We start from the raw sequence: 26,243 nt of genomic DNA, 5'->3' as shown, positions 1-26,243 counted from the left end.
CTCTTCTTTGGCTTTCATACAGTAGGAGGAAGTGTAGACCCGTCATCTCTATAGAGGACAATAGTACAGACCTGTTCATACAAACAACACACATATGGATCTGCTATTGTTCTTCCAGTGGACTAAAGCCTTGCTAGTGATCTGTAGAGGCTGTAGTTAAACTTGATCATTTCAACTATAAAAACAAAAAACAAGTTCACCTCATGGTACAGATGCCTTTGTTCTGGAACTTTCATTCGTATCACACAACCTTATTCAACAACTTTATTAATGGAAGTGTTTAATTATTGTATTTTTTTCATAGCACTTTAAAGACTTGTCATCCATGTTGGTTTCATAACTGACATTTCATGTTTATTTTTGAAATTGTTGAGAAACACACTCTCTGCACAATGTCTATTCAGTAATTCTCAGAATGAAATTTGGGCCACATATAGGATACGTGTGAAATCAAACACTGTATCTTCAAGACAGCCCTCCCAGCGTATTTGGTGTCCTTGTCAAACACTCATAATCAATCATCTAAGCTAAGAGGACTGTTATAAAATATGTATTCAACATTCACACACTTCCTCACAGAAGTGTCTAAATTCTGTAAATTTCTCTGTATTGAGAACTCAAATAACTAAAGACAAAATACAGCATCAAGTGTTTTATTACAACCAGAATATTCCACTGCATTTATATCAACATTAATGGTTTACAGGAAATTTAACAGACTACATGTATTCTTCCTGCATATCAGAGAGGTATATGGCCGGGAATTTTAAAGTGATGTGAGTGAGAAATAATGTTTGTGTGTGTGTCATTGTGATTTCTGTTTCTCCCACTGTTCTGGCGTGATGGTCTTCTGTTCAAAAGCGTGGATCTCTTTCAGCTCCTCAGCAAGGCACGTATTCACCATCCTATTAAGACACAACACATTCACGTAGTCAAAGCAATGTTTTACATCTCGGAACAGAGGACCTGTTCTAATTGCAGTTATGTGCATTTTTAATTTTACTTTTGTTTATCAAACTTTAGCTTACTCAGACAGGACTAGATATTAGCTCCCACCCACTTGCCAAACGCAGGCAGAGTATGAAAGTGGCATTGAAAGCCCCAGACACAACAAACCGACATCACAGAATTAATGACCACAAAGGCTGACTGACCCTGCCACCTGTGTCAGTTAACAGCTCGGGCAGCTGTGGCTCAGTAGGTACTGTGGTCATCCACCAATCGGAAGATCAGCGACTCAGTCTCTGGACCCTGCAGTCTACATGGCAAGACACGGAAGCCCAAATTGCTCCCAGCGGCTGTTCCATCAGTGTGTGAGTGGAGGTGACACCTAGCATGGTATCCACTGCCACCAGTGTATGATCGTGTTTGTGAATAAGTGAATGCTGGCTGGTGTTGTAAGGCACTTTGAGTAGTCAGTCAGACTAGAAGAGCATGCTGTAAGTTCAATCCATTTACCATTTATAGCAGCTGATGGCCAACTAGCTGCACCTGGAAATAACTCTCCATATCAGCAGGTGGTGGTAGACTGCGTTCGTCATTCAAAAAGTGAAAGCGGAAGACCCAGGACTGCGGACACACAAACCGCTGTTACAGTAAACCAGCATTTGTCTGCCATTTTAACACCCCGCTTGCTCACCACTTAGACAGTTTCAGTTGGTCTTCAGATGCTTCATTCAAAAATGGAGATACTGAAAATACTGGCACATTGGAATGATGTATGAAAAATGAGAAGAGCTGTCTATGTGTGCCCTCTTGACTCATTTGCTTGATTTCCTCACTTCTGTTTCTCTTCTTGTGCACTGACTCACTCTGCTGAACAGTCAAGCTGAGTGAGTTCTCCCACAGATAGGGTTTCGCCACCAATTCAACATGCTTAATCAGCCGAAAAGTCTCCAACAAGGGCTGACTAGTGCCAGCGGTGCAAAATCAGGGCCACAGCACAGACACTAGCCAAAAATCAACAGTGGGCTTGGTGTGTCGGTGCCATAACACAGTCAGTCTTAGTAGCCACTTTTGGCAGGTGGTATTACATACCGAATGTTAATATACAGTATTTACTGTGCAATGTGCTGTGCTGGAGCTGAAGTATCTCATGATATCTGTGTTAGCATGTGACTCTGCTGTGTTTGTACTGATTTAGTGGTTTTGTTAGGTGATGCTCAATTACTGACCATGACTAGTGACTGCCTACCCTGCTATAACAGACTAGCTCCGTTTGTCTCTACACAAATATTACGTGATATCATGTAACAAAGTTACTATATAAAACTTATCATAGTTAAGTATATAATATGATAAGTTATCCATACAAATCTGTTGTCTCTGTTAATAAAAAAAACTGTAACTTCATCAGTTCAATAATTTACTGTGTGATTTCTATAATGTCAGCAGAAATCACCTAAAAAACTGAGATCTTTAATGGTGGTATTAATTCTGTACATACGGTACTCTGTGATAGTTGCTGCAGTGTCATACCTGTGTCTCTGTAACAGTGACTTGCCCTCAAACTGGGGCGACACCACCAGGACTTTGAAGCTGGCAGCACATCTGTTAGGGGATGTATCTTCCACATCCTGAAGAAGACAGGTAAACATTTCAGCCAACAGTTAGCTCATTCTCGCAACGCTGATACTGAAGTATTATATGAGGATGAGGATGTGCTCTGTCTCACTACCTGTCTTCGTTTTGTATACAACTGACTGACTCCTCTAAACCAACACCCTACTGTGTTTGATTGGCCTGCTTAGCATCATATATCGACTAAACCAACTCCCATTCAAAAATCATTCAATTTAGTGGTGCTTAATTTGTTGGCTGTAATATCATGGTATTTGGCCTACTTACCAGTGCCATCTAGGTGTCTGTCACGTGACATTAAATGAAGCACTACTTAACGTTCTAAATAGGAATTAAACATAATAACTATCCCACTCTCCTCTTCTCTGTGGCTAACATAAACCTGCGCCATGGACGGCGGTAGTGACAGAGAAACCGGGGCTGGTGAATTACCTACGTGCTATATATTGCTATAAATATGAAATATTTTAAAACATCCCAGTTATGATCTACCAGGTTTGTACCTTTTCAGGTAAGCAACATATTGTTAATGATTGGAAAATGTTTGAATAGGACTTGTGTTGTGTTTCTGCTCACTACAGCACACACATAAAAGGACAACATATAAATATTAGCCAGAAACCTACCACGTGTACTGCCGCGAGCTCCTTAACAAGTTTATCCCGGATGTGATCAGCTGTTATAGCCATGCCTATATGAACAAAACTGTAACGTTAGTATATCAGTTGTTAGAGTGAGACGTCAGCTAATTGTTATACATTTCTAATTAAGTCTAGTCAAAGAGACAGACATGCTGACACCGGAAGTGCTATAGCATTAATTTAATTTATAAGTTCATCATTACCTAAAACTGTGCTGGATGGAGTGCTCGCTAATTTCAGTCAACGTTCGTCATGAGGTGGTCGTCACTCACCTCTTCAATGGTCGAAAAAATGTCCAATTGCATGGCAGCAATGACACTTTGACCAATTAGATGTCATATATTACCATGATGGGTGGGATTTTTTTTTTAAAGTAGCGAATCATAATATTAGGTGTCCTTACAGAAATACGAACAAAATGTTAACAGTAATTTATGTAAACAAAAATATATGTTTCGCTTCCACTCAATTTAAGATGTATCAGTACCAATTACTTGTTATTTAAAATATGAGCTTTTTTTTAGATCAGCAGCGAGACACGTTAAGTTCTTTTACAACCCGTCTTATCAGGCAGTTTCATGGGCTACTAAAACAGACGCCGTTTACAGGATAATGTAAACACTTTCATTTATTCAGTGATCTGTAGCTATCTGTGTGTGAAAATGTATAAAGCAACTGGCAACGAGCAGATATTGCAAGTAACATGGCAGTGTCCCTACGATTTAATTGGCTGATATCTTCTACTAGTTTTATTTTGCGCATTTTGGTTAAGCTGTACTTAAGTTAGTTAACGTTATGCTTAAAAACTAATTGTGTGGATGGTCGACCGAATGTTAAAAATCAGTTAAAGAGCTTAAGAAGAATACTCTGCGTATGTTCTTGTACAATGGTAGTCGAGGTGGAAAGCTTCTTTGGTGTGTACATGCTGTACTGCACCAATCCAAAATTCAAAGGCCGTATTTACATCGGTTTCACTGTAAACCCAGAGCGCAGGATCGGACAGCACAACGCTGGGCGGCACAAAGGGGGAGCCAAGAGGACGAGCGGCAGAGGACCATGGCAAGACCTGTTGCACTATACCACATAATGGACGCTGTGTAAAAACATCATTAGTTATATGCCGTGCATGTCTGCTGTTTGTTTTATTTAGGGAGATGGTCCTCATTATACATGGCTTTCCCACTGATATTGCTGCCCTAAGGGTAAGTAAGTTTGGGTTTTGAGGTGATTGGACAGTGTTTTTTTTTTATTATTATTATTTGGGCAGGAATCAAGCTCTGCAAAAATAGTTCTTAACCCCTAAACATTCTAGACTAGCTTCAGAGAATTAAAAAAAATGTTAAATGTTATTCGGCAGTCTACACTGTAGGCTTCAGACTTGAGAGCAACCCACATGAAGATGTCAGGTTGCTAAATAAAGCCATATATACATACATAATATAATGGCATCTTATGCTATTACAGTAAATCGTTCCAGGTGGTATTAAAACATCCTTTAGGCCTAACTACATAAGACTTCTCCAACCTGCTTAAGTGAGAATGATTCAAACTCATTATATTTGTCAGTTCGAGTGGGCATGGCAGCACCCTCACTCCTCCAGGCGTCTCTCCCACGTCTCTCGGCGCGGCAGGAAAGAGTCCAGTCTGCAGTTCCACTGGCGTGTTGTCTCCAATATGCTGCGGGTGGCTCCATGGGACAGGCTGCCGCTCACAGCACGCTGGCTTAAGCAGGAGTACAGGATGGACTTTGAGCACAGTCTGCAGCCTCCACTGCACATTCCCATTGCTTTTGGGAGTGTGAGAGCCAAAAGGATGCTGCCACTCTGCTCTGCTGGAGAGGAGAAGGAGGAGGAGGAGGAGGCATCCAGGTGTTTCCTCTGTAAAGGACCAGTCAAGGTAGAATCTCTTCAGATATCAAAAAGGATTTGATCAGTTCTATGTAAAGATTTTGTGATTTTTATTAAAGGAGTAGTTACATTTTGAAAATTAGGAAATTGAAAAATCTGTACTAAACTCTCTGTAGTGTAAAAATAGATATTTTTGGATAATAGGGTGACCTGCTGGAACTATTTTCTGAATGAACAACAGTGTATCCATCTACACTGTACGTCTGCGCAGCATCTCCAGCTATAGCACTGGTTGTCAGATACAGTTGTTGAGTACAGGTTTTGATCTTGGTCTGTATAGGTACAATTGCCCTAAACTCATTGCAGCATGTTGCACACTACACCTGGCTATCAGTCTTCAAGAAATAGTTCCAACGTGTAACTCCATCTAAATCCACAAGTTGTCGTTTGTGTGGCCAGATTAAGCAAATTAGATACAACATGTAAATAAGTCAGATTAAAGTTTTTAAGATGCTTTCACTTTAGAAAGAGTCAGACTAGCTGTTTCCTCCTGCTTCCGGGCCTCAAGGTAAATAAGAATTTTTGCCATTACATAGAGCTGCTGTTTTAACAGTACTAAGAGTCGATAGTTGGGCTAGCAGCTAATGAGGCCATAACAAGGCTGGACAACAGAAAAGGTTATTTCTGTCATTCAGTACTGAAAAAAGTGTTCATTTTGGCCTGAGGCTGTGAGGCATCGGAGAAAACTTTCTTATACTAAATTCAGTTCAAAGCATAGTTCAAAGCACATTACCATGTACAACTAGGATGGATGCCGTCATGCTAAAATGTAATGCACTGTGCAAAATTGTTGTATGGTAGCATGCTGGCATACTGTAGGGAATGGCAGTGTGATGTCATCGACAGTCTGGAACTTTAATTTGTGAAATAGCACACATTTATAATAACTGGCTCAGTGTGGTCTGCTTCTAATTTCTCTCTCTCTCACCCAACCGGTCAAGGCAGATGGCCGCCTATCTTGAGCCGGGGTCTGCTCCGAGGTTTCTGCCTTCTGAAAGGCAGTTTTTCCTCACCACTGTCGCCAAGTGCTTGCTCAAGGGGGAATGTTGGGCTCTCTGTATTACAAAATTTAATCAAAGGTCTAGACCTGCTCTAATTGGAAAGTATCATGAGATAACATTTGTTGTGAACTGCCGCTATATAAATGAACTGAACTGAAAATTGCGCTGGTGATTAATTAGTTTGTTAGTTGTAGGCAGTGAGGTGAAATGACCACCCATCACTGTCTCTTCTTTTTCCTCAGGTGTCAGAAAAGCTGAGCTGTTTCCACCCGCACTGTGGAATGAGCAGTCATGTGATCTGCCTTGCCAAACATTTCCTGAAGTCAGAGCCATCTCACCTCCTGCCAGTGGAGGGTGAATGTCCGGCCTGTTGTCACTCTGTGCTGTGGGGAAGTCTCATTCGCCACAAACATGGCTGCTTTGGAGACCTGGAGGAGATCACACCATCTGCATCCCAAGTAAGCTATTGGAGCATGAGTTTATAGAGGATATACAAATATGTCTTTTTAATGCTGTGTCTTAGCAACTATGACATGTCTGTGTCCTGAACTTATCCCACTTTGTGTGTTATAAATTAAATAGACTGTTTAGGAAATTTACTTTTTCGTTACCTTCCAAATGAAAGATGTGTTTTAACAGTTGATGTATTACAAGTAAAAGTAGTTTTGCTTTACTATTTCTTTCCTGTGCTCTCCCACAGAACCACTGGGCAGATGAACTGCAGGTATGAGGGAGTGCAACATGCAAAAATGAACTTATTTTCTTCTTAATGAACTGCGGTGCCAGATGATGCAGGCATAGAGAATTGTGCAGATTATATGCAATATGCCTTTTCAAACTGAACAGGAATTTGCATGTTCCCGTTCAGTCTGAAAAGGCATATTCCAGCTCAAAATGTGTCTGGCAGAACCATAAAAATCTCTCCAGGATGTTCCATTTTTAGTATCTTTTTGACCATGTGTGCTGTAATATATGTGTTTAAGGTATTAAATATGGGGGTGGGGGTATTTTTAATGCACTGTGTGACAAATAAAATGTTATTGTTTTGTACTGTACATAAAGCAACATTTTTGTTGCAGTTATACAGTAGCAGCAGTAAGACAAGCAGTCAAACTGAATACACACACACACACACACACTCTGTACCTGTACACTAAGGTAGCATAGAACAGTGTTGTAAACCTGTATCCAAGTACACACAAAACAATTCCACTTTCTGGTGGAAATGTGGGAAAAACAACACAAACAAATATATTATTCAAGTATTCACGTTAAAACAAAAAATACAAACTGCTGGTCAGATTTTTTTTTTACATAACCCAACAGATGTTGGGGAAAGAGACATATTAAGAACATGTCTCTAAGCTTGAATGAAGGATTATATTCTTTTATTATCTATATATGTTTTGATCCCAAGAGTTACAGCACTCAAGCACACAGCAATAACAGGAAATTGGAAAAAATTGGAATCTCCCAAGGTAAACTTTTATCAAGAAACAGTAGAGGACATAGATAGTATAGAGGTGCACTGTACCTTTACCATGTACTGTGATGCTGCTTCTTCACAATTTTCAATTTTCCAGCAAACTAGGAAGGTTTTGCGACTTTGCATGTTATAACAAAAAAAGCGAGCGCACCTTTTAGTTATGAGAGAACCTGGAATCAATCCACACATCAATTTTGGACTGCCAGCTACAGTCAGAGTGCAGGGAGGAGAGATTATCTCAGTTTAAAATACGGCATACATTTCAGGATTGCAGCCAGAAGTTGAGAAATGACTACAGATAAGTCATGAGCCCAGATTCCCCTCCCACCTTTTTTATTTCATGTAACAATGTACCTCTGAAATTCTATTTTCAGTAAACTCTGTCTACATTTGCATGGTCATAATTCTGTTTCAAAGCCTTCACACTTCCATGGTACCTAAATCCCTTTTATATATTCTAACAAGAATAGAAAAAAAACAAGAATTGTCCCTTTTGACAGTCTTGTTACACAGTCCGCCATGTCGGCACCATACCCTCTAAAAGCTGTCTCCAGCGTCAAGAAAAATTAAACAATTGCAAAACTTCCTTGCATGTGTTAGCTTTTTATTATCAGTGGTTGTTAGTTGCAGTGACAAAGGAAGTGTTAAGAACCAGTGAAGCCTTACTTGGGTAGTAATCATCATAACGTTATCAACAATGTGAAGAGAACAAAAAGCATGAATGTGCATCAACTTGTGATTTTACTTATGCTCTAAACTGTAAAATTAAGTTTATTTGTCGTCTCTATACAGTTCAGTTGTATTGATTGCCTTCTATGATGTTGAAGTACATGTATGAGTACATGAGTACCTTTGAAAGATGAAATAATACAACTTGACTCTGTTTACAAAAGAAAGGTGAATTAAAAAACAAATGTATCCTTAATCTTTAATGTAATTCTGTACATATTTAATGTTTGTCTCTTGTTCCTACTGTAGTATTTAAATTGACAAATTGGACTATGATCAAAGTTAATATCACGCAAGGAGTACATAAACACAGATATCTAATGAAAAAATATACAGTAATATGCAAAGTGTGAGGATATTGCACCTTGACTAAAAATACTGAAGTTCATAAAGCTGCATTCACTGATTTGTTTTTACCATTGAGCACAGTGGAACAAGCTGTAGCTACACATAAAATTGACATCACCTTACAAAGTTTTTCTGACAAATATTTTAGCAAACATTTGCATACTCACATCCAGCAGATACACAACAGCATAGCATTCAGTTGTGTTTCTGTCTACGGGACGAATCTCATACCAATATTCACTCTCCTTTTAGCTTTATTTTGGTTTCCACCATCTCCTGAGAAAATGACCTGGCTTTGTTAAGTGTTCCACTGTGTTCACTAGCTGCTCTCTAACTTGATCTGTCTGCTGTTTAGTGCTGAGGGAGTAATGAACAGTGTCCAATAAAGAGGTTGATAAAAATAAAGTTTCAGGGCGAGGCAACCAAAACAATAAGCTAAAGTAGGCTAAAAAAAAACTCTAGAATGGAGGGAAGCGGCAGAGTTAAACTCTTTTGAGGGTTGTCATTATAAACAACCCATTTCACATAAGATATTTGTAATTTGAGCCATTGTTGACATAAAAATATTGATTAGTGAAGCTTTAGCTTTGCGTAGTCTTCATATGCACCTCTACTTCTGCAATGGTCCGCCTTGTCTCCTCACTGTGTAACAGGGGGGGCTTGTACAGTGATCACTGGCTGAGAGGGACAAAACATGGAGAAGAACAAATTTTAGAATTTTGGGATGGTTGACTGCTACAGTGAAAGCTACTGTAAAATCTTTTCTTTGCCATTTTTTAGCAGTTAATGAAACTCTTAGGGTTGGTATATTTAGGCATTAGTAATGCTAGTGAACCTTGGAGGACCTCCTTGATGGAACCTGACTTGGCTGCTAAATTTAGGACACTACTAGAAAATCTTTGCAGCTGTGTTGCTACAATCATCTCCAGTGTTAACTCACCATTTTGGGAGCTGGTGCACAGCAGTTGATCACCTTGCAGCAATAGGCTGCCAGAGCGACAGAGATGGCCATCAGAGCAACATGAATGACTGTACATTCAGCATAAAAGTGGGAGTGGGTGTTCTGTAAGTGGCAGAAAAGATTTGCAAAGATTTGTTGGAATGAATACAGATAGATTATGAAAAAACAAATGAGAAGTGTAAAGAAATATGATGTGAAGCATTAAAATGTTACATTGTACAAATGCAAGATTGGTTCAACTTCAACAAGATTGCTAACTCACACTTTAACTGCTTTTATTTTGCACTCATTAACTGAGAGTTCAGGGCTTGTATCTCAAATGACACTTTAAAATCAAAGTATCAAAGTGAAACCCAAAGTGTAAGAAATTAAACAATGATTCTGTTTTGTTACAATTTGGATCTTATTTTTTGCATTCTTTTGGGTACCATTTCTAAGAAAAATTACAACTATATATGAGATGTAGAATATATGCAGTTAGGTGCTTGTTCTTTATGTGCCAGATTTTAACTGGTAACTTTGAATGTACAGTACGTAAAAATGTTTAAAATACACTGTTAAAACCTGTCGTTAAACCACAAAACCATTTCATTATTCATTTTTGTACCAAGTCTCAAAGATTAAATACTGTACAACTCACCTCAATTCTTTGACAGGTTTGTCTAGTAGCTGTTGTGAAGTTGTCATAGTAATGATACCAGCAGTACATGGACGAATCACCCATTTTACTCAGAGACAGGATCATATTGAAGAGGGATGCACCACAAGCCACAATCTGCATCCCACAACAGGCCCTCAGCTGAGACAAAGAATAAAACAGGAGATACAACAGCATTTTGTTATATTTACGTCCTGAAAAAATAAAGGAAAATCATGCTCTGTTTACCATTTCTACTTTGTGAATTTACAGGTATTTCAAACTGTCACTGCTGGATTGACATGTTAGTTACCCAGGACAGAAATGTGCTATTGCACACACATGCATTCATGCGTTCAGCATCAGTCTTTTCTTATGAATTCATCTGCATTTCTCTTTACTGAATGGTTCTGTCTGCTCCTGACAGCCATGCTGTCTATCCCAGCTCGTTAGCACTTAAAGGAGCAACACACAGCTAAATTGGGCCACATACGGACAAGTCCTCTGACACGGTCAACAGACAACCAGTAACAACCAGCTGCATTCAGCCTTGCAGTGACTCATCTTACAGAGGAAGTGAAAGAGACTAAGAACAGTCGTGCAACAGGCTTTATTTCTCATAGCAACCATTTTGGTAACTTCTGATAGCTTCTATTTCCTTTTTTAATATACATATATATATATATATATATATATATATATATATATATACATATATATATATATATATATATATATATATATATATATATACATATATATATATATATATATATATATATATATATATATATATACATATATTTATTATTCTTTATTTTTTGCCCCCCACCCAATACCAATGGAGATCATGATGGCGTCTCCTCTCCAGCCATGTAACTCACCGTTGGCAGATGGAGGTTCTGTGCTGCCACAGCCACACTCCCAGCTATTATCACCTGCGCAAGGAACACAAACCACACAATCAAAACAACATCAGGACTTATTTTGAAATTTCAGTTTACAGCATGGCCACAAAAAGGTGAAAAATTAATTAGAGATAGGTTATGGAAACAATACATCCATTTTCTGTATACTCAGCTGATTTAGATGTTTATGGGTAAAATAGCCGCACAATTTGTATATAATAAATAATTAGTTCAAGTGAGCCTGCGAAAACAGTAGTTTTCAGTTTCTTTTTGATAGAATAGTTCTGATAATTAACCAATTGGTCCATTCGTTAACGTAAAGCTCCATGAATTACTGTAACAGCAACAATAGCTACTGTGCAGAAATAGAAATAGTTACAATACTAACATAAAAATGGTATAAAAATCTAAGACAACTGTATGTTATGTTATCTGAAGCAATCAATGAAGCAACTTACATCTTAACCACAAACAAAAATCAGAATGTTAAAAATTATCACATCAAGAGCTAGATAAGTCCCGTATTTAGCTGCTTCATTTCTTATGCAAACAGAATGAATTGTATCTACTAAACTGGCACAAGAAACTCAGAAGTTTGCCTATAGTAACTAAAGACATCAGTCTGAAAAGAAGTAGATATAATGTATATTGATATAAATAAATGAAGATATACAGAATATATAAATATATCATTAAATACACAATAAATAAAAATGTTACGCTACAACAGGCAACCATGCACTGCCGCCTGAAATAATCATTAGCAAATGTCATCATTATCATAACTAAACTAACTGACTAATATTACTACTGATTCTAGAATAACAGAGTAGGCCAGTGCAGTTCAATGCATGTGGTTTGCTGTACTCAAGCAGGTGTTGATGGGTAAGTACAATCAGTGTCGGAGCACTGTATTGTCTCTGTGCTACTCCTGATTCTATTTAAAGTGGACAACTGCAGTGTAATTTGAGTGTTTTGTAGGCTATATCCCTATCAATAGCTATGGCCTTGCAATAAAGCATATCTGGAGTTTTGATGATACTTCTGAAGAGATAGAAAACAGGTTAGCTTCAGCTCTGACATGACATCTATATAATTGGTAGCCTAGAAGTGCACAGATTCAAATATGTGGGTTTCTATCACATGCCATTGCTTGTATTTAATTTATTTTTTTATTATTATTATTATTTTTTATTTAAATTACTTTATTAATCCCAAGCTGGGAAATGACTTCTCTGCATTTGACCCATCACTGATTGAAACACACACACATGCAACATGCAGTGAAACACACAGGAGCAGTGGGCTGCATGAAGCACCCAGGGAGCATATATTGGGGGTTAAGTGCTCAAGGGCACATCAGCCGGCTAATGGGGTGTGGGGGACATTATCACTCCACCACGCTCAAATTTTTCCTGCCTGTCCGATGGGGGAATCAAACCAGCCGATCACAAGCCACTTCTCCAACCTCTAGGCCACGGCTGCCCCCCCAAACCAGTGATTAAGTACAATACTTAATCAAGGTTTGTCCCTTTAAATACCTGACAAATCACACTGATTCATCATATGATGAAAAAATTATATACTTATCAATTTGCAACCTTGCTCACAATGGCTTAATATAAGCATAGCAATTGAAGTACAAATTACCTCAATAAAAACAAAATTGTCTAAAATTGTCTCATATATATTTTCACATCACCAAACCCTACAGTTAATCTAAGGAATACCATTTAAGTTGTCCGTGTGCCTACCAGCAGAGATGAAATGAAGAAAGGTATGTCAGTGTGTACATAACTTAGGCCTTTCCCCAGAAACACACTCACGCTGATGATCTGAAACACACTCAGGCCAATCTGAGTAATCTGAAACGGCAGAGAAAATACTTCACATCAAAATTGCAAAACTTTCACAAAAAAAAGTTGATTTGGAACACACACACACACATATATTGTACCCCCAGAGCTTTGGGTTCAGCCTCCAGATACTTCTTTTTTCTGTGGACATCTCTCTGGAAGGAAACTGCGACCAGAGGGCCCTGAGCTGGGCTGATGCTTTCCTCCACAGCTACTGCTTCATCTGTGACGACCAAAATCTACTATTAATTTCACTTATTACATATTGACATTAAACAGGAACTGTAAGATGGAACAGTGAGGAACAATGAGTGCAGCGAAAGACATTTTCACTGGTTCCAGAAGAACAAAACATCTGGATCTGATCACTCTGGACAAACAACATGAAACTTCACGCGCACTTTTCTCACTATTAACCAGGCTATGAAATGCATCAACGACGCGTATTTTTTACCTGCCATTGTCGTCAACAGTCCGCTACAACTTCTCCAACAGATGTCTTCCCTTTTTTCAAACGTATTTATCTTGTGGTCCCAGTGTGCAGATCGGAAGTTTTGCAACAACTCTGAGGATGGAGCTGATCGAGTCCCGCCCGTCACTGAAACATGACTCCTTCTGCACGCTTCCTCTCAGTCAGCTGTTTGAAACGGGGATGAGGATTGGCTACCAGCGGGCTATTTAACTTCAGTTCCCATGTTTACCAAAGTCTGCTGTCATTTCTCATAAAATCTGATCTGAGCGAATATCTTCACGAAGCAGTTGACGCACATTTTAGTTATAATAACCGAAGACCTAACCTTCCTAAGGCATGCGAAACACACATTGATATTATCAGCTGCGTTCAAGGCAGCCTGCAATTCGAAAACGCAGTCAAGCCAGCCTCCACAATGTGTGCCTCCATATATGAGACACTATGGTAATACATTAATTCATCACATGAATATAATAAATGAACACATAAATAAATAAATAAATCAAGATTAAAAAAAATGAAAACAAAAATATTATCTCATTTGTTCTCTGTTGGTACTGACCAGGATGACAGTAGCCCACCCGAGGATGTCACACAATAACTTACAGGAAGTTCTGATGTAGCATTTCACAATAACAGTCCTCTAAAAGCTTCATGTTTCCTCTGTTTTCATATAAAAGGAAACTTTCTGTTACCACTGACCCGTTTCACTTCAGCATGATAGCGAACCATCCCAGGGTGTCACACAGTAACTTACAAGTTCTGATGTAGCATTTCAAAATTAAAGTCCTCTAAAAATTCATTTTTCCTCTGTTTTCAGAGTGCAATTAAAAGGAAATCTCCTGTTGCCACTGATAAATTTCACCTCAGCAAGACAGTAGCCCACCCCAGGATGTCACACAGTAACTTACAGGAAGTTCTGTTGTAGCATTTCAAAATAAAGGCCATCCAAAATCCCATATATAATCAAAATTGTTTGTGATTACAATATAATAAATGAATAATTGAATGAATAAATAAATAAATCAAGATTAAAATTATTTTAAACAAAATGAATATGAATAGTAAATCCTACATGAAATAAAACTGCCTGCTAATTGTATTTCAAAGACTAATTCTGTTAATAACAGAGGGTTTGTGACAGGAAGTTACAGTGTAGTATTTCAAAACTGAAGCCTTCTAACTTGACCTGTTGTCCAAAATCCCATATATCATCAATTTTGTTCTCTGAATTCAGTGCTACTTCTAAATTCAGACAAAACTGAAGTTATTGTTCTGGGAACACCTTAGAAACAAATTATGCAGTGATATTGCAATGCCAGATGGCTTAGCCGTGACCTCAAGCTCCACTGTAAGAAATTTAAGAGTTATCTTCGACCAGGACGTGTCCTTTAACTCACACATAGCGAATATTTCAAAGACTGCATTCTTTCACCTCCGCAATATCGCAGATTAGGCAGATTAGGAAGATTAGGCACATCCTGAGTCAGAAAGATGCAGAAAAATTAGTCCATGCATTCATTACCTCTAGACTGGATTACTGTAACTCCCTTCTATCAGGCTGCCCCAATAAATCCATAAAGACTCTCCAGCTAATCCAGAACCTTGCAGCACAACTACTGACAAGAACCAGCATGAGAGACCATATTTCTCCTGTTCTGGCTTCTCTACATTGGCTACCTGTAAAATTCAGGATAGATTTTAAAATTCTCCTCCTCACATATAAAGCCCTGAACGGTCAGGCACCATCCTATCTTAAAGAGTTAATAGTACCCTATTATCCCACCAGAGCTTTGCGTTCCCAAAATGCAGGGCTACTTGTGGTTCCTAGAGTCCTCAAAAGTAGATTGGGAACCAGAGCCTTTAGTTATCAAGCTCCTCTATTATGGAACCTTCTTGGAACAATCTTCCGGTTTCGGTCTGGGAGGCGGACACCCTCTCTATATTTAAGAGTAGACTAAAAACTTTCCTCTTTGATAAAGCTTATAGTTAGGGCTGGCCTAGCCTGGCCCCTAGTTATGCTGCTGTAGGCTTAGACTACCGGGGGCCCTCCCATGACGCACTGAGCTCTTTCTTCCTCTCCCTCTCCTTCTGCACACATTCATGTCCCATTAATGCATATTACTAAATCAACTTCTTCCCTGGAGTCCTTGTGCTTTCTTGTCCTATCTTGTCCTTATTCCTATCGATTGTGGTTGGACCTCCTGCTGCAGTCCTGCTGTTGTCCTGCTTGAAACCTACTGCGATTACTACTGTTTAGTCATAATCTGATTTAATTCTGTTATGACTCAGTACAGCTACTACCATTATTGTTACTACTATTGTTATCAAAATCACCATAATATCTTCTGTATACTTCATTGTCATTATCATTATCTACATTTCCGATACTTCTGGTATTATTATTATATTGCTGCTATGCATCTCTGTTTGTGTGCTCCTTCTCTCACACCCCACCCCCCCTCCCTCTCTCCCTCGCTCTCTCTCTCTCTCTCTCTCTCTCAACCCAACCGGTCAAGGCAGATGGCCACCCATATCTTGAGCCGGGGGGTCTGCTTCGAGGTTTCTGTCACCAAAGTGACAGTGGTGAGGAAAGTTTGGTCTAGAGTTTTGTCTAGACCTGCTCTAATTGGAAAGTGTCATGAGATAACTTTTGTTGTGAATTGGCGCTATATAAATAAACTGAACTGAATTGAATTGCTATTTCAACGCCCTCTATCCCGGAGCTCTTGTGCCCCTGCCCTGCTGAGTCCTGGTACCGCTGCTGGATCCTGAGTCCTCTATGGCTCTGCCTACTGCACTGATAGTGCTGCTGGATCCAGAACCCTCTCCATGGCCCTGCCCGGATCCTGCTGCTCCTGCTCTGCACTGTTCTCTCTATCCTATCTGTCTCTCCTCTCTCCCTCTCCTTTTTCTCTCTATCTCCCCCTGTCCTGTCTCTCTCCATCTGCCTTTCTCTCCTCTCCCCCTCTCCCTCCCAGATGGTCACAGCAGAAGGCCGTCTACACTGAGTCTGGTTCTGCTCGAGGTTTCTGCCTGTTAAAAGGAAGCTTTTCCTTGTCACTGTCGCCAAATGCTTACTCAGTGTGGGGTTTTGCCCTGGGACCTGTTTCTCTCTGATTCTCTTCTTTTTGTTGAATGTGTTGTTTACACACCTGTAAAGTGTCTTGAGATAACTGTGTTATGAATTGGCACTTTAAATAAAATTGAATTGAATCAAAGGTTAGACATATTCCGTACAATTCTATTTGTTTTGTTATACTATAGGTATTATATAGAATATATAGAAAGCACAATAACCAATTTTACAGACATGGAGAAATGAAAAAGAATAAAGTCTTTAATGTACATATCCTTTCACTGACTGATGTTTTGGTGGATGAAATCCAGAATGCAGGGAGAGAGAAGAAGCAGGAAGTTGGGGGTCAGGAAAATGAGCCAACTTGGAGAGTTGTGTGAGTTGGTCAGGCTTGGGTTGAAGTTCAGAATGTGGAAATCTAGAGCACACTTGGAGCTGAGCATGGAGAACGGCAGATGACAAAGAAATGAACCAGAAACACGTGGAAACAAGAACAACAACTGACAACAAAGACTGTGCACGAGGACACTTGACCTGAGCCGTTTTACCACAGTGAGTTAGCGTGACCTGGCGGAGAGTGGATGAATGAACCAGTCTTCATATGCAGCAGAAAGGAGGTGGAGTAGATGAGTTGATTAGAATAAGCTGTTCAGGTGAGTTGGCAGGAAGGGACCAGGTAGCCGCGCCCAGTTCCAGACATACAGATACAAAAACACAGGGAGAGGACAAATGGGGACAGACAAAAACAGTGGGAACAGAAACATTAGGAAAAACAGGGGAAAGCTATTGCATCCTGACAAAAAAAGAGCATATATGCAGTATATAATTCTATTTTAAGTCACCGTGTCCTCCCAAGTAGAATACCTTAAGAAGAGAAGAGCTTTCTCAGGTATTCATGTGACTGCAAAGGGAACTGCAGAAGCCTTTTGGATAAGAGGTGAAACAGCTTCACTTTAAACTGAAGTCCAGTTGCCCCAACTTAAGCTCCTCTACGATGACCTGGATAACTGAGAATTCCCCCCTCCACACACACACACAGTAAATAAGATCTTTATCTACAAACACCTAGGAACCTAGTAACACACTGTAACAGCTGTGTAACTTACACATTAACATTTCCCGCTTAAATATAGTGTGGTGGAATTTCTCAAGTAAACTATAATTATGTCAAAACTTAACTGTGAGTACATTATTTGAATAAAATACTGTTTAAAGATTTTTAAGGGTGAATACTAAAGACATTTCACACACCCATTGCAGATCAAACATGCTCACACACATCTAGAAATATATCAGACTTTATTGGCATCAGAATTTAACAACAGGTAAAAGGGCTCACACACCGTGGATAATCTGTTTACTCCCAAACTTCACAGCATCATCACCTAATGGACGAAATCTGGAACTGCAGCTGTTAGCAACAGGCCTGATCCTTCATCAGCTGAATTCAAAATGTCCAACTGTACATCTACTGTACTCTTGAACAGCAATTGAGAAAACAATCTCACTACATGCTTCATTTAGTAGCTATACTGTAGCTTTCAATCATATCACAGGACCACCATCTGCAGGCTGCACTTTTTCTGAGCACTTTAAGACTCTGGCTTTTAGAAAAAGCATCAGCTGATGAGACGATGTGATTTGATCAAAAACTCCAGAACAGTTGCTAAATAGACACAGTGGTGGGACTGTTGTCCCAGCAGCATAATTTTTTTCCCTTGTTTTATTTCATGCACTGTGTCGCCATATTTCATGGGGGGAGAAGAGATGGACTCCTGAGATGTGATGAATATATGACCCATTACAAATCTTATCATGTTCCATCTCTGCAAGTGAAAATATATGAAAACACAGCAGCAACTGCACATAGTATGAGAAAGACAAAAGAAATCAAATGGGACAGCAATCAGTGCAGTTACTGTTGACCAGGAAGAAATAATCCCTGACAAACATCGCTGTAATTTTCCCTTTGTGCTGATTAATAATGCAAACACACTCAGTATCACCTGTAAAGTTAGCAATTGGTTAACTTCCCTTTCTTTAACAATCCCTGATGACATAATATGCAAGATTTGATTCAATAAGAAATGGAGGAATAACAAAACATTCAAAAACATAATGCCAAAATCAAAAAAGAAAACTTCAAATGAAGGATATAATGTATTTGCTGAGACAAGTTGTATACTGAATCATTTGGAATGAACAGGTGGTAAAAGCTGACTTCATTTTATTTTAATTCACAGTTCTGCTGTTCAATGAAAGTTTAATGTGTGGTTTAACTGATCAAGGGAGCCAATCTTGTCAAAAATGTAACACAAAGTTACATCATTATCTCAGTGCTGACACCTATACACTGGATGTCTGTGGGGGGAATCAACTGAACTTATTCTAATGAGAAATTTGGGTCAGTTATATCTATGACGATGTCAGTATGAATAGCTGTGTTAATAGTAGTAATAATTGTTAGTGTCCGGGTATAAAAATGCTATTATGAAAGTTTATCCACTCTGAATACAATTCTTGGGTGAAACTCTTGTAACTTTGTGTAATTTTCTCATTAAAAAGACTTGCCACTGGCATATTAAATGTTCTTGAATGGTATCAGCTTTTCCAATCCCATATGTATGGAGTCTAGAGTATGCCAATAATAATAATATTGTTAAGCTAATAATAATAAATTGATTGATTAAATTTGCATTTGAATGCTGCATTATTACACATTAAAACAAATTAATAAATGTGACAATACCTAATCCCATTTCTTTGTTTTTTTTTTAATATAATGAATTATTAATTGATAATTGTTAAAATGTTCAAATTAAATTTAATCTTTAATCAGAAACTTTAAAGTTTTTACTTTATTCCCCAATTTGCTTAAATGCCTGCGTATCATATGTTGTGACTGTGTGTACTTTAAAATTCTGTTTTTTTTTTAATTTGAAGACAGAAAAGAAGGAGTAATCAACAAACAAAATTATCAATGCTAATTTGATTAATCAGTTAATAATACTGAAAACTGATCTTTTTATTAATTTATTCTGATCAAACATTTTCAAGATGTATATTATATATATATATTACTGTGGCATGCTCCACTCTCCATACATGGGGCTTCTGGGTAAAATACTGTTAATACAGTAAATTAGGTAAACCATGGGCCAAAGGACAGAACTTGTGAGTCAAGCTTTGATGGAAGTGCCCTTCAGCCCCTGAGAGATGAGGGCATCTCTGACTTTGGTGTATAATGGGAGTGACATCTGATTGACCTTTGTACAGGCTCCCTCACAGAGACTGGTAGCCATCAGTTCTCTTCCTGCGGCCCAGTAGGTAGGCTATCACCACAATGATAATGAGCACCAGAAGTGTCACTCCTACTGCAATAGCAACACGGTAGTCAGGCTTGTCAGCAGCACAGACGTCAGCTGGAAAACACACACACACACACACACACATAAATGAAAATAAAATACTAAAATAATAAAAATACCAATGCTCAAATCTTCACCAATTAACTGATATGTGGTATATCACTTTACATCTCTTTAAATCAATGAATTCACCAATAATTAGCTAAAAAGGTGCCATTTTGCTAAGAAAAGGCTTCCTTACTTTGTGTGGAACTCTAAGACTGCCAATATTATGGAGAAAATTTGTAAAATTGAAATTTCAGTGATCATGATGGATGACAAACTAAAAACAAAAATGTTTTAGTTCAATTTAGTTTTTATTTTCATGTTTGAAAATGTATAATTACTACTCAAACGTAGGATGCAGGACATGTGATAAAAATGTTGTGCAGTGCTGTCTAAAGCTGCACAACTAGTCACCCTACATACAATGTCATATCAGTATCATTATTGCGGTGTTACGCTTACACCCAAATTGATTTGCCTATGGAGTTTTGATTTAAACTTTAGCACTGTATTACTTTTTAAAAGCATAATATTTCTATTCTGTCATGCATCATGCACACATAATTGGAAAATGACTTCTTATCAGTTATGCATTTATTTAAATGATGATTAATTCTAATATTGGCAACTTCAGACTTCCATAGGTTTGTCGTTGTGTTATGCCAATTTAGTAGACTTTCAGAAAACCTGCTATTCCTGTTCTGCAGGTAGCATGCAACAAATGTTGCAGCCTGTTCAGCCGTTCTTACCCGACTGACACCCATGCTAATAAACTGTGATATAACCCTGATGTCTTAACAACGTAGTAATCATTACTAGTAAGCTATAACTCTGCTTTAATAACTAGTCTAATTTCACAGGTAGTTTGATCTAATAACACATTCTGAATGTAAAAATACGCACTGTTCAGTATGGTTTTGTGATATTTTGTAGGTGATGAAAAATCGCAGTGAGCAAAATGCTCCTCCAGGCATTACTTTTCATAGTGTTTTAGTCTATGGATCTGGTACAGAGTGAGACCAGTATTATTTACTTCCAAAAGCTGTGCTTATTCATATAGAATTGTGAGTATTAGTCTGTGTGCTATTTGTTCCACCGCTACTTTACTGTGATTGGCTGATCTGACAATTTTCATGCTTACAACTGATGCAGCTGCCTCTTTCTGTAGTCACCACTCTGTGTCCCACTCACAACACTATTTGATTGGGTACATGTCACAAATGATAGTCTATGAACACTGAATAATATGAATCTGCAAAGTAACTAGTAAAAGTTATCAACTAAATGTAGTGAAGTACAAAATTTGCCTCCAAAATATATTGGCTGCATAAAGTATCGGAAAATGGAAATACTCAAAATTTTCCTTAAGTACTGTTCTTGACTAAATTATAGTTAAATTCCATCACTGGTTACTCTATTTTGTCACTAAGACACTTTACTGCAATATATTTATCATCTCTAAGTATATATAAGTTATCGTTCTCTTTGAAAAAAGCAGACTGGTCCATCCATATCACTAACTTACTTGGATGCATTAAGAGACAGACACATGTATTGACAAAGAGCTCTCACTGAACCAAAAATGCTCCCTGTTGAATTTTAATTCATGACACTTACGTGAGCCAAAGTCGTTGCTCTTGGTCAGATTAAAAGCTTGCATCCTGTCTTGATTGACATCCAGGTACAGTCCATTCCCCATGTAGAGTGACTCATGCTTGCAGGAGTAGGAGTGTCCGATCCTTGTGGTGAAGAGACGCACTGACTTGTTGCTGGCAGTGTAGTCGCCATTACCTGCTGCAGTTAAACAAACCAGTTCTCATATCCTTTAAGGACATAATGACCACCTCCATAAAAACAAATCCTGATAAGAATTCGACCCAAACTTGATAGATACATAGTAGGCCGGGTGTCACGGGCATCACATGCTCAATTCTAATTCCACAGATTTATTTTTACACATAGCTGAACATACACAAACAAGGAAGTTGCTGACTCTAAAATGTTTCTCATCTTGCACAACACCCATCTGCAATTCAGGGTAGTGCAAGTGCACTGACCTAATTAGAGGAGTCAAAAGTCTAATCAATAAAATGAGGGTAACTCATATCTAATTACTGAAATAAAATTTTTATATAACCAACATACCTCCTTTGCTCAAGGGGTAGGTGAGTCTGAAAGACAGAGCGTCAACGTAGACCATATTATCAGCAATGCTCTGAGGACAGAAAAGAAAATTGGACAAGGATATTTAATATTTATTGTAATAAATCTATGAATTAAAAAGACCATGGCAAAGGTGAATTATTACACAAGATCTGGAAGGACTGTCAGTAACATAACTGAGTAAAGTGAACAGACCGACACACACACTCTACAACAATCTTTCAAAGGTATCTTTTCTCTAGACTAATCCGTGTGTGTTTCAACATTATTGGTTCACAGTGGGGTTGGGTTCTGATAGCTGATTTTGGTGATACAATACTTTAAAGTAGTAAAATAATAAATCTAACCAAAGCAAAGCTAACAAATCTCTTAATCAGCTCTTCTTTCTCATTTTCTCATTAGCAAAGAGCAACGACAAATATGTAATCACTCTGACTGTTGTTGTTTGTTTGAATGCCAACCTCATGTGTATGCATGCACATGTATTTGTGTATCACTTTTCAGACTGTTCAGAGAAAACCCTAAATAGCTAACCGTATCATTTTTAAAGCAAAATGGACATACTTTTACTAGTACTTGTTCCTTCTCTGAGATGTTTTCTGCCTTTCTCAGTTTTATATCATAAGAAATTAAATATCTTTGGGTTTGGGACTGCCATTTTGACTTTTGCCATTTTATAAATTAAATAATTAAATGATTAATCAAGAAAATAACTTATAGATTAATTAATCATAATCATAATTAGTTGCAGATTTGTCACTGGATTCACATTTACTGGAAAACTCTACAACCCAAATCCTTCATTAAAATCTTTCACAAATCTTCCTGTTGTCCAGCTGTGGTTGTTTGCAAGTATAAGAAACTTGAGACAAAGGTTACCAGGCTGTATCTCTCTATGTAGCTATACCGAGGTTATGTATGTAATTTGACAATGATACATTGGTGCTATGTTTCACTTTAAGCATTCAAAACCTGTTCATCTGAAGTCTAACTTCAAAAACATCTAAATGAATCAGTCGCTGTGGACTGAGGCGGAAAAAGGCAGTCTCCCTGTCACATGCTCTTAGAACAGGCTTGTCAACTAAACTTCCCTTTTTTTTAATAAGTGTCCTCTGATTCAAGTTTCCATGAGGTTACTAATTAAAAGATATTTTAGTCATCAAAAAACTGAATGGGTATCAATGTCACAGTTTTCACTGTTTCAGACTTGATACTTCCATACTTGTGACAAATCTAGGAAATCAAAAGCACCTTGTTGAACATGAAGTTTATAAAGCCCTCCTTAAAAACGATGGTAAGGTTGGCCGTGGTTTCCTGACAACCTCCTTCTGTTGTGGTCTTATCTGGCTGAACAATGAAAGTTTCATTGGCCTGCAAAAGAAATAAAGAGAAATCAGACAACTGGATGGCAACTTTTATCAGACTGTAACAACTGCGGGAAATCAAAACTTATATGAAAAATTTTTTTCTCAATGTCTAAGAACAGGATGCTGACTTGCATTGCTGAAAGCTGAGTCAGAGGCATGTGCACAAAGTTCTATCCAAATTGACAAAGTTTTACATGGTTTAATAAACCCCTGAATGCAAGTTTAGGATTAAACCTGCTCAAAAAATTACACAGACCTTTGAACTATCTTTTCTGGGACAACTGTTGAGTCTATTTTGACTGAAGAAATATACCTTTGTGGTTGTCAGTCGAATCTGTAGAGCCATATGAGCCATCAGGCAAATCACTTTTTTGTCTGTCATCAAAGTGTAGTTTCCTACAGTCAAATTGGTGTGGGGAGTAGGTTTAGGAGGAGGCTGGGTAGTCGGGGTAGTCTTGGTGGTGGAGGTTGTAGTCGGGGTGGACTTGGTGGTGGAGGTTGTAGTCGGGGTGGACTTTGTGGTGGAGGTTGTAGTCGGGGTGGACTTTGTGGTGGAGGTTGTAGTCGGGGTGGACTTGGTGGTGGAGGTTGTAGTCGGGGTGGACTTGGTGGTGGAGGTTGTAGTCGCAGTGGACTTGGTGGTGGAGGTTGTAGTCGCAGTGGACTTGGTGGTGGAGGTTGTAGTCGTGGTGGACTTGGTGGTGGAGGTTGTAGTTATGGTGGAGGTTGTAGAGTGGTCAAACATACTTGCAGGGGCCACGGTTCCAGGAGGTTTTGACAGCGCTTTGGTCAAAAAGACAGAGAGGGAGAAACATATCACTTTCAGTGTTCATGCATACCAACTTAATGTTCTTCTACTTAAAGGTGCATTAGATAAAGTTGTTATAGCTAACAGGTTAGCAAACAATTGTCCATTTACAAATCTAGCAGGCTCAGAAGAACATTAATTTGTTTAGAGGTGTGCCAACTGTTGAATTCCAGTCCTATTTTCTCCTTTTAGCTTTCTTTTCTTTAATATTCTTTCAGTAACACACGGCTCTTTAGCTTCTAGATGTCTCTAAAGCCTCATTCAGACAGAATCGGGCATTGCGGGGATTAATGCAGGGTTGTCCACCAGTGCGGGAGGACATAACTGGGAGAGTATCATTGTTTAGTCTGTAAACTCCACCTGGATAACAAATGGTTTCTGGATCCCGGCCAGGGTACAAAAATCCTATCAGAAAGGCTGTCTCCATCCATTTGAGGCATTTCTGTTTCTCCAAGAGTCTGTTTCAGCCTAAATGCACAACTCATACCCCAACTGAATTGGAAGACTTTTGTTTTTGCAGCAATGGTACTGAGCAGGTAGTGTAAAGTGGGTTTATTCATGTTTTCTCTATGAAAACAGCTGCCTGCTGCTGCTCATGATTACATAATCTAGCTTTATTTCTGCCCTGAAAACCAACTCAAAATGCTACAGTGGGCTAAAAAGATACTTTACTTCAGAGTTGGGTGGTAATTCTCTGGGGGTGGTTCATCAGTACAAGTTACAGTAATCACATTATACAAATTCATTTAACCAATTGTAAATATAAAAAAAACACTGATATTGTAACTACTCGACATATTCAGCTGATATTTCCACACTTAAGTACAAAGGTCCACAGCACATTTATGATCCTGTGATGCGTTTTCGGTAAACAGCTACTCTGTAAGTTCAGGAAGTGGTTATTGAAATGTTCTATTTAACGATTCAAATAGATCAGGTGACCTGTCTACGCAGACTTTTAAAGAGCGTTGAGTTGTCACTTTAATGTCGCTGCTTGACATCAAAGAGTAAATACAAACTATGACCTCAAGCCAGCAGTCAGTATTAAGTAAACAACTACGAAAGTGAACACAAATGAATATATCTAGAAGACGCACAGTTCTAAACCAATATATACTTTAAAGGGAATACAATGACTTAATTACACGTAATTACATTACTAATATTAACTGTACTCCCGAAAAGCCAAACAAAACTTGTTTAATTGGGGTAAAATCTCGAATGTTAATGTTCATTGCTGTTTCGACACCACAGTTTGGACTTGAACGCAACTTGCAGATTCATCCTGACCTCTAAAAAAAAAAAAACACAGCGTTCTTCACCCAGCAGACATGTGACTCAGACCTGCAACACCATCGAAAGACTGCGGAAATTTCTGTTCCCTAAACTTAACAGTCCAGGAAGTCACGGAGAGGTCTGATTAAAATATATATATATATATAGATATATATATATATATATACATCTCTTTTTGCAACGAATAAAGAACATAAACCTGATGATAGTTTGATAAGTGCACACAGGCTTTAAACAACAATTGAGAACATCACAGTTTTTACATTAGTCACAACCTGAAGCAACACAAGAGTGGTGTTTTATAAAATACGTAATCATATGCAGAAGTAAAACTTTTTGTTCAAAATAAGTCCTTGAAGAAAGTGCTTAAAAAAACACGCAGATTTGTTTTGCTTTCAGTTTGGCAAAAGTCGTCAAACGTCGAAAATATTTTACCTGAAGCAGCGCAGAAGGCCATAAATATGAAAACAACAATCCTCTTCATGGTGACAAGTTTCTGCCGCACTTCTTCTGACTGTGGCCCAATGTACAACAACCGCGCTGCGTCTCCGCTGGTAGTTGAACAGGCGCGTCAGGTCGCCAGAGGCACAG

General features: G+C 38.4%; 4 protein-coding genes across 8 annotated transcripts; 1 reads left to right on the top strand and 3 right to left on the bottom strand.

Annotated features, from left to right (window-relative positions):
• Window positions 1-637: 637 nt before the first annotated feature.
• zgc:112271 (uncharacterized protein LOC553698 homolog) lies at window positions 638-3,562 on the bottom strand. 2 transcript variants are annotated; one of them, XM_046380699.1, is made up of 4 exons: window positions 3,425-3,562; window positions 3,207-3,271; window positions 2,479-2,576; window positions 638-905 (listed from the first exon to the last, which is right to left on the bottom strand). In XM_046380699.1, the coding sequence occupies exons 2-4, from the start codon at window positions 3,267-3,269 to the stop codon at window positions 806-808; spliced, it is 261 nt and encodes an 86-aa protein (XP_046236655.1). In that variant the 5' UTR covers window positions 3,270-3,271; window positions 3,425-3,562; the 3' UTR covers window positions 638-805. The 2 variants fall into 2 exon arrangements, with proteins under 2 accessions (XP_046236655.1, XP_046236656.1); XM_046380700.1 differs by lacking the exon at window positions 3,425-3,562 and having other exon boundaries at window positions 3,207-3,415.
• A 249-nt stretch (window positions 3,563-3,811) lies between these two features.
• Window positions 3,812-7,182, top strand: slx1b (SLX1 homolog B, structure-specific endonuclease subunit). The gene is made up of 5 exons (XM_046380697.1): window positions 3,812-4,280; window positions 4,372-4,423; window positions 4,788-5,117; window positions 6,372-6,587; window positions 6,830-7,182. The coding sequence occupies exons 1-5, from the start codon at window positions 4,108-4,110 to the stop codon at window positions 6,857-6,859; spliced, it is 801 nt and encodes a 266-aa protein (XP_046236653.1). The 5' UTR covers window positions 3,812-4,107; the 3' UTR covers window positions 6,860-7,182.
• A 1,016-nt stretch (window positions 7,183-8,198) lies between these two features.
• Window positions 8,199-13,718, bottom strand: LOC124054547. The gene is made up of 7 exons (XM_046380698.1): window positions 13,509-13,718; window positions 13,156-13,277; window positions 12,953-13,063; window positions 11,175-11,228; window positions 10,294-10,452; window positions 9,633-9,755; window positions 8,199-9,370 (listed from the first exon to the last, which is right to left on the bottom strand). Exons 1-7 carry the CDS (start codon window positions 13,513-13,515, stop codon window positions 9,332-9,334), a joined length of 615 nt encoding a protein of 204 aa, XP_046236654.1. The 5' UTR covers window positions 13,516-13,718; the 3' UTR covers window positions 8,199-9,331.
• Window positions 13,719-17,887: 4,169 nt separating this feature from the next.
• On the bottom strand, window positions 17,888-26,243 carry cd68 (CD68 molecule). Of its 4 annotated transcripts, none has more exons than XM_046380827.1 (7): window positions 26,088-26,243; window positions 24,244-24,331; window positions 23,862-24,213; window positions 23,433-23,552; window positions 22,164-22,233; window positions 21,636-21,812; window positions 17,888-20,027 (listed from the first exon to the last, which is right to left on the bottom strand). In XM_046380827.1, exons 1-7 carry the CDS (start codon window positions 26,134-26,136, stop codon window positions 19,888-19,890), a joined length of 996 nt encoding a protein of 331 aa, XP_046236783.1. In that variant the 5' UTR covers window positions 26,137-26,243; the 3' UTR covers window positions 17,888-19,887. The 4 variants fall into 4 exon arrangements, with proteins under 4 accessions (XP_046236783.1, XP_046236784.1, XP_046236781.1 ...); XM_046380828.1 differs by having other exon boundaries at window positions 23,862-24,232; window positions 24,281-24,331; XM_046380825.1 differs by having other exon boundaries at window positions 23,862-24,331.

This window comes from Scatophagus argus, chromosome 23 (assembly GCF_020382885.2).
Source record: "Scatophagus argus isolate fScaArg1 chromosome 23, fScaArg1.pri, whole genome shotgun sequence".
Taxonomy (NCBI): domain Eukaryota; kingdom Metazoa; phylum Chordata; class Actinopteri; family Scatophagidae; genus Scatophagus; species Scatophagus argus.
The sequence above is the reverse complement of the archived record's forward strand: the minus strand, read 5'-3'. Positions and strand labels throughout refer to the sequence as shown.

Bases quoted from the DNA above. Each gene is read 5' to 3' on its own strand.
- zgc:112271 (XM_046380699.1), bottom strand. From the start codon at position 3,269: ATGGCTATAACAGCTGATCACATCCGGGATAAACTTGTTAAGGAGCTC. The intron at 2,577-3,206 runs GTAGGTTTCTGG...TGTCTTCTTCAG, and splicing joins AGCTCGCGGCAGTACACGTG to GATGTGGAAGATACATCCCC. The intron at 906-2,478 runs GTATGACACTGC...GTGTCTTAATAG, and splicing joins TCACTGTTACAGAGACACAG to GATGGTGAATACGTGCCTTG.
- slx1b (XM_046380697.1), top strand. From the start codon at position 4,108: ATGGTAGTCGAGGTGGAAAGCTTCTTTGGTGTGTACATGCTGTACTGC. The intron at 4,281-4,371 runs GCAAGACCTGTT...TGTTTTATTTAG, and splicing joins ACGAGCGGCAGAGGACCATG to GGAGATGGTCCTCATTATAC. The intron at 6,588-6,829 runs GTAAGCTATTGG...GCTCTCCCACAG, and splicing joins TCACACCATCTGCATCCCAA to AACCACTGGGCAGATGAACT.
- LOC124054547 (XM_046380698.1), bottom strand. The intron at 13,064-13,155 runs GTACAATATATG...CTGCCGTTTCAG, and splicing joins CTGAACCCAAAGCTCTGGGG to ATTACTCAGATTGGCCTGAG. The intron at 11,229-12,952 runs GTAGGCACACGG...TTCCTTGCGCAG, and splicing joins TCTTCATTTCATCTCTGCTG to GTGATAATAGCTGGGAGTGT.
- cd68 (XM_046380825.1), bottom strand. From the start codon at position 26,136: ATGAAGAGGATTGTTGTTTTCATATTTATGGCCTTCTGCGCTGCTTCA. The intron at 24,332-26,087 runs GTAAAATATTTT...TTTTGACCAAAG, and splicing joins GGCCTTCTGCGCTGCTTCAG to CGCTGTCAAAACCTCCTGGA. The intron at 23,553-23,861 runs GTATATTTCTTC...TTTCTTTTGCAG, and splicing joins TTCGACTGACAACCACAAAG to GCCAATGAAACTTTCATTGT.